Genomic DNA, 6,647 nt, shown 5'->3' on the forward strand with positions numbered 1-6,647 from the left:
AGGAGGAGCAGAGACCTGGGGAGAAGGCTCAGCTGGCGTAAAGGTCCTGGGGCCACGGGGAGGCCTGCGTGCGGGAACTGCACTGGGGGGAGGGGAGGAGGAGAAGGGCGCTCTCGTGGGCAGGTAGGCGTGGGGCCTGGGAAGGAAGGCACAGACCCTGGAGGAGGGGAGTGTGGACACAGGCCAGGGCTCCCTTCCTGTCCTTCCCACGCACACAGAAACGCCCCGTGTGCAGCCCGCGTTGTCCTTTCTGCAAACGCAATTCTTAATTCTTTCTGGTGCCTTTTTGTTTCCTATCACACATGGCTCTGCATCCGTTTTTGATGGACTTTCCCCCCGTATTTCTCTGTTATGATAAATTGGCGCTGACAGACCTGGGTCCTGGAAAGACCTCTGACTTCAGGGTTTGGGTGGGTGGGTGGGCCACACGGGGAGGGGTCGGAGGGTCAGCAGCATCTGGGGAAACAGAACGGCCCCACCAGGGCTGTAGAGGCAGCACGAGGAGAGGAGGGTCTGGCGCCGGCCACGGCGACCTCCTGTGACCACTCGTCCCTTCCTCCACTGCCTGCAGGTCTCCACTGTCATCTCCCGTTTTATACCTGGGGAACTGAGGACACAGAACAGGTGTCCAGGAGCAGTCAGGTGGTCTGACTTGAGCCCAGTGAGGCCCCACAGTCCTGGCGGGGGTCCTGGACCCGGGGCACACTCCCCTGGAGTCTTCTCCACGGCCCCTGGTGGGCCCGGAGCCCGTGCTCAGCAGCTGCTCCACTCTGAGTCTGGGGGCAGGAAGGCCTCTTGGGGGCCAGGTTTCCATCCAGAGCCGAAGGCTCAGGGGGGCCGGGGTGAGGGGGGGACGCAGCCGAGGCATGTGGAGCCCCGGCACTCGTGAGCTCTCACAAGGGGCCTCAGGGAAGGACCCCCTCGACCCCTCTTGCCGTCCAAAATAGGGTCCATTCTCAGGAACTGGATGATTTTGCTAGGATTCAGAATTTATTTTTCTCTATTAAAATCTCTCCTGTTAAAATTCAAAGTAGATTTAGGTTGGCTCCTGAACCTGATCACCCCCGTGTACGTGTCCCATCCTTTGGATCAGCTTCGAAGGACGTTGTTTTGATGCACTTGAGTCAGGAGGGCCGTGCTGCCTCTGACCCGGAGCACGGTTCTCCTTGCAGATCCTCCCTGGAGTGAAGGTCATCATTGCCCACAGCGAGACCAGAGGGCCCCTTGGAGACTCGCACCTGGGCGAGGTGAGGCGGCGGGGCCCCAGCGCCCCGGACCTGCTCTTCACCCTCCTCCCCGTTCTGCCCCGGATTCGGGAGTTCTGAACCTTTGGGGTCGCACGTGCTTTGGGGAACCCTTCCCCACAGTGCTTGTGCTCCTGGACCCAGTCCCTGGGTAGGATTTCAGGGTCCTGCCCTTGGGATGAAGCCCCCCATCCTGTTACCCCACTAGCAGAGGGAAACCTTGAGTTGCAGGCACTGGGTGGCTTAAGGAGCCTCGCAGGAGCCAGCAGCCATGGAGGAAACAGCTGTCCCTTGAAGAGAAGTTCCTGCAGCCCCCAGTGAGGGACAGCACGGGGCAGACCCTGTAGCTAAGAGGGGTGGTTTTCTCCATCCTGGGGACACGGGGCAGGGGGTTCCTTACTGCCCCAGGACACAGGCTGTGCTGGGGTCCTTGTTATGCCTGCGTACAGCACCTGGTCTAGAGTAACGGGACAGGTGGGACCCAGTACCTGGTGGCCAGGACGGCAGGTGGAGCCTGGGTGCCCAGGCTGGTCTGTTTCGGTGGGAATGGTCTCAGCTCCCAGTTCCGGGCCTGGGGGCCAGCATCCTGCACTGCTGAGGGCAGCACCCACGGGTGTCCACACACACTGCCTGGCCCCTGACCAGCTGGGACAAGGGCATGGATGGACCTGGGGCTCATGCCGCATCGGCCAGGAAAGGTGTCCTAGTCCCAGGGCTGGGTGTGCTCTGCCTGGGGCCTCGCCCCAACCCTACCCCCTTCCTGGCCAGCTGGGCCCAGGCCTGTTAGGGCAGCAGTGGGTCCCAAGACAGTCCTGGCAGGTCTGCCCCAGGCCGGGACCCATGTGGCCACGCTGTCTCCTCTTTCGGACCCTGCTTTTGGGGGATACCTAGAGCCTGGTAGTCAGTCGGGAGCCGCCTGTGGGTCCTGGAGGGCCCTGGCTTTAGAAGGGTGCCCTGGGGGCCCGTGACGCTCTGGGCACCGTTAGCCCACGTGCAGGCGGGTCTGCGCCCCGACTCTCGCTGGCCCTGTGTGCGTGTGCACGTGCAGGTTGCTCCCAGTACATCGCTGTCCCACAGGCGTCTCTCCGGGGTCCAAGGAGGGGAACGGTTCGTTTGAAGGAGGACAGTCGCTTGCTTTCCATGCCTGTTGTTGTAACTTAGTTCGAGTGCCCCGTCCCCGCCCCACCCCCGTGTGCTGTGGCGTTGCTGCCGTGAATCGGCACAGACTGTGCCGGGCACCGTGGCGACTGACCCCCTCGTCCCCTGGGCCCCCAGGTCTGGGTGAGTAGCCCGCACAGCGCCACTGGGTACTACACGGTCTACGGGGAGGAGGGGCTCCACGCCGACCACTTCAGTGCCCGGCTGAGTTTCGGAGACACGCAGACCGTTTGGGCAAGGACTGGCTTCCTGGGATTCCTCCGAAGGACAGAGCTCACCGACGCCAGTGGAGGTGAGGGGTCCCTGTGCAGCCCCATACCGGCACCTGAGCCCTATGCGGGTGGCATCTTGGGGGCCCCCGCTGACTCACCTCGCCCCTCGCTAGGAGCTCGTGTCTCTAGGTGCCCTGACACGGTTTTCTCTGAAAATTACTCTTTTTCCTTCACTGGTCTTGGACCCCAGCCTCTGTGGAGGATGTGGGGTTGCTGGCAGAGGCTGTGGGCCCCCCAGGCTTAGCCGTGGGCGCGTCTCGCTAGCCATCTGTTGGGCCCTCCCCACACGGCCCCCCAAGCTTTCAAAGTCCCTTGGCCACAGCACGCTGGCCAGATGCCATCAGAACTTTTGGGAGCCCCTGTAGCTGCTGCTTCGTTTCCAGAGATAGCAAAAGTTTTTGTTAAATACATATTCAGACATGGGCGTAACTTCTCTGAATCTCAGGGGGCCGAGCGTGGCAGGAGGGTGTTGTCAGGCAAGGTTTGAGTCGCCAGCCATCGGCACCGCGTGCCGTGCTGAGGTGGGCGAACTGTGCTGTCCACAGAGCGACACGATGCGCTGTACGTGGTGGGGTCTCTGGACGAGACGCTGGAGCTGAGGGGCATGCGCTATCACCCCGTCGACATCGAGACGTCAGTGGTCCGGGCGCACAGGAGCATCGCCGAGTGGTGAGGGCCTGGGGCGCCTGTCACCCAGCTCTCCGGGGCCAGGGCAGGCACTTCGGCCATGCGGGTGAGGCAGCCACCTGCCTCTCCAGGAGCAGACCCCAGACACGCTCTTGGGATCACGGGCCAGAGACCCCTTGTTTGGGTTTGCTTGGTTTTTCCTCTTCCTAATCAGTCTTAAGCTAAGAGTCTGTCCGCAAATGCACAGGCAAAACGTGAGAGCTCCATGGTTATCCTGAAATGCTTCAGCTTTTAACATGAATTTCCTAATTTAAATGGTTAAGACTCAGGATTTCTTCACTTTCTAGGGAGCTTGCCTTGGGAAAGGTACAGCTTTCGACATCACATATTCTTGATTCTTAGCGAGAACTTTAATTAGAATAGATATTCCTGTAAAACACACTTAACTTGGCCTTTGAATTGTAACTGACCTTGAGCAGGAGGGTGACGTCAGTGAACCTACTTTGGTTTTTTCCACTGGTCTCTTTCTGATGCCCTTTTCCAGCCCCCAGAGCCTGTGCCCGACCCCGTGTGACACCGTCCGCCTTCTCCCTGCAGTGCCGTGTTCACCTGGACCAACCTGCTGGTGGTGGTGGTGGAGCTGGATGGACTGGAACAGGATGCACTGGACCTGGTGGCCCTGGTGACGAATGTGGTGCTGGAGGAGCATCACCTGGTGGTGGGCGTGGTGGTCATCGTGGACCCAGGTGTCATCCCCATCAACTCCCGCGGGGAGAAGCAGCGCATGCACCTGCGTGACGGCTTCCTGGCCGACCAGCTGGATCCTATCTACGTCGCCTACAACATGTGAGCACAGCTCACACCCCAGCCCTGAGAGGGCCCTCGGGGCGTGTCGGAGGTGCTAGGATGTGTGAAAACACAGCAGCATCTGCAGCCCCCAGGGAGCGGACCCCAGGCCCTGGGAGCACGGTGCCCCGCCTCCTACGCTCTTACAGGTCCATCTCATTTTAAAAACCACTTCCTGAGTTATTCAAAGAAATCCTTTTATTATCAAGGACATTTACAGAAGCATGAATGTCAATATTTTAACAGATGGGGTGACTGGGAAAGAGGCCTGGTGTGGGCGCTGCGGGAGCTGCAGGTGTGAGTCTGCACTTTTTTAGGCTGAAAATACAGTTCTCAATTTTAGAAATTCAAATGTTTTTTCCCACTTCAAATGACGAGTTCATATATAGAATTTATGCTAGGAGGAATTTGAGGCCCAAGTACAGCTGTTTCGATTCTGATTCACAGGAGAGCGTGGAGCCCAGAAAGGCTGGTGGACAGGAGTGAGCCTGGCCTGGCCGCCCTGCCCACCTTTGGGCCCCAGACCAGGCACTGGACGCACATGCTTCCTCTCTTGAAACAGGTGTGCACGGCTGTCTGCCTGTGTGGTCACTAACGCTCGACAGGGGCCATCTGGGGCTGTCAGGTGAGGTGCTCTGTTTTGGAAAGATAAACCAGCATTGAGTTTTAAACCACTTTCTAAGTTTCTGATTTCTTGCTCTTCAACTGAAGTGCTTGTTTTCATAACCACAGTAGAAGGTCTTCTCACTGCACGAAAGTGTACTGAATTATTATTTTTATTCCACGTCAACAGATGTGGAAGCCCCGGTGGGGTGAGGTTTCCGTCCTCGGTGATGTCTGCTGAGCACCGGCAGTGCAGCCGAGGGGCCCAGCCCAGGAGAGCCTTGCCCCTTGCTGTTGCATTTTGAGTTGTGTGCCTGTAAGATCTGGCCAAATCATGTTCAGTTATTTTATTCTAACTTGACCAGACTGAGTGGTATAATATTACAGTAAGTCTAAATCAAAGAAGAAAACGTGATATCCTTTAGTTACTTCTAAGAATTGGAAGTGAAGCTCGAATCTAAGACAGAGTATTTTTGTATCACTAATGAAGAGTATGTTACCAGTTGTCAGGGACTGAGGGTGGGAAAGTTTATGAATCATGCATGCTTCCTAGAACAACCAGGCTTTTCTGGAATTCGCCTGGATCAGTGCCTAACAAAGTTGTTACTAATTCTCTACCACTTTACGTTCTCCACCAAAAAGGCCCGGCTCGCTGGGCCAGCTCTCACGTGTGGCTCGTTTTCGGCTCCAGGTGGCTTGCGCCCGGCAGCTGTCGGCCTGCGGCGTTGGCCCGCAGTGTGGTGGGTAACAACATACTGGAGTTTGCATAGTCCTCTTGTAATTGTGTACATAATCTGTGTAATTTATTGTTTGACATACAGAGGTCCTAGGAGTTGACTAATGGGCATTCCTTATAGCAGAATGGCCAGCAGGGGAAGAACTACCCAGCCTTGTATGTTGTAGTTTTATAACAAACAAATATTATAAAATTTTTGTATTGAAAGGTCGGTGGCAGTAAGACAAGGTGTCTTGTGAATTAAGATTTTAAGAAGCATTAAAATGTTTTAAAATTACTCTCTGGGAATTCTGTATATCACACTAAAATTTTTATATCATTATGTTAATAAAGTTATTGACTGTTTGTAATTCTGCATTTTGAAATGTGTGAAAAGGTTTTTAAAATTACCCCAAATACGATGTATTTTATTATGCATTCTTCTTTCCTGGATATAAAAGCTACAGCATAAAATCTACAAAGCACATTAAAGTATAAAGAAGAAAATTTAAATCTCCCATAATCCTACCTCTCGGTGATGACAGCATTAGTACTTGATGTAAATCCTTTCAAGGATTTATTTTTTCCTTTAAAACACTTTTACAAAATTAGGATCGATTATTATAATTTTATAATCAGCTTTTGTAGTTAATAAATTAGACTTTTAATCTGTTACATATATTCTTCTAAATGTTTTAATGACTGTGTCATATGGGAGGGGGGCTCGACTGCATGCAGCTTGTATTCACTCGCTCGGTGTCAGTGTCGTTTCAGCCGTGCTGCCGTGAACCTCCTCGCGGGTGTGTGTTCAGACGCAAGACCTGCCTTGGGCTCAGTTCCTACAGGTAGAGTTCGTGCCAGGTGTGAAGCTTTGGGCGCCCCTGCCCTCGGAAGCACACAAGGCAGCGTGGGAGAAGCATTTTCCTGGCAGCCTGAGAGCACCGGCAATAAATAAATAAGTCCTTGTCAATTTGATAGTCAAATAAGTATCATGTCTAGTGATGCTGAGTATGTTTTCACGTGTTTGTGGTCATTTTAATTTCTCGTTTGTGTTTTTTTTTTAATTCTTTTAAAAAATTTATTTATTTGTCTGCGTTGGGTCTTAGTTGCGGCACGCGGGCTTCTCTCTAGTTGTGGCGCACAGGCTCCAGAGCACGCGGGCTCAGTAACTGTGCTGCGCAT

General features: G+C 54.5%; 1 protein-coding gene across 12 annotated transcripts in view; it reads left to right on the forward strand.

The window, feature by feature from the left end:
- The window catches only part of DIP2A (disco interacting protein 2 homolog A), a 92,014-nt gene extending 85,374 nt beyond the window's left edge, over positions 1 to 6,640 (forward strand). For 2 of the 12 annotated variants that reach the window (XM_067739761.1, XM_067739770.1), the window contains 6 exons: positions 1,173 to 1,247; positions 2,520 to 2,694; positions 3,220 to 3,343; positions 3,899 to 4,147; positions 4,710 to 4,772; positions 6,240 to 6,640. In XM_067739761.1, coding sequence (XP_067595862.1) covers positions 1,173 to 1,247; positions 2,520 to 2,694; positions 3,220 to 3,343; positions 3,899 to 4,147; positions 4,710 to 4,772; positions 6,240 to 6,420 — 867 coding nt within the window. In that variant the 3' untranslated portion in view covers positions 6,421 to 6,640. Of the gene's footprint in view, positions 1 to 1,172; positions 1,248 to 2,519; positions 2,695 to 3,219; positions 3,344 to 3,898; positions 5,832 to 6,228 lie in introns of those variants that run through there. The other 10 variants (XM_067739762.1, XM_067739763.1, XM_067739765.1 and 7 more) reach the window with 9 other exon arrangements.
- The last annotated feature ends 7 nt before the right edge of the window (positions 6,641 to 6,647 follow it).

This window comes from Pseudorca crassidens, chromosome 5, assembly GCF_039906515.1.
Source record: "Pseudorca crassidens isolate mPseCra1 chromosome 5, mPseCra1.hap1, whole genome shotgun sequence".
Lineage (NCBI taxonomy): Eukaryota > Metazoa > Chordata > Mammalia > Artiodactyla > Delphinidae > Pseudorca > Pseudorca crassidens.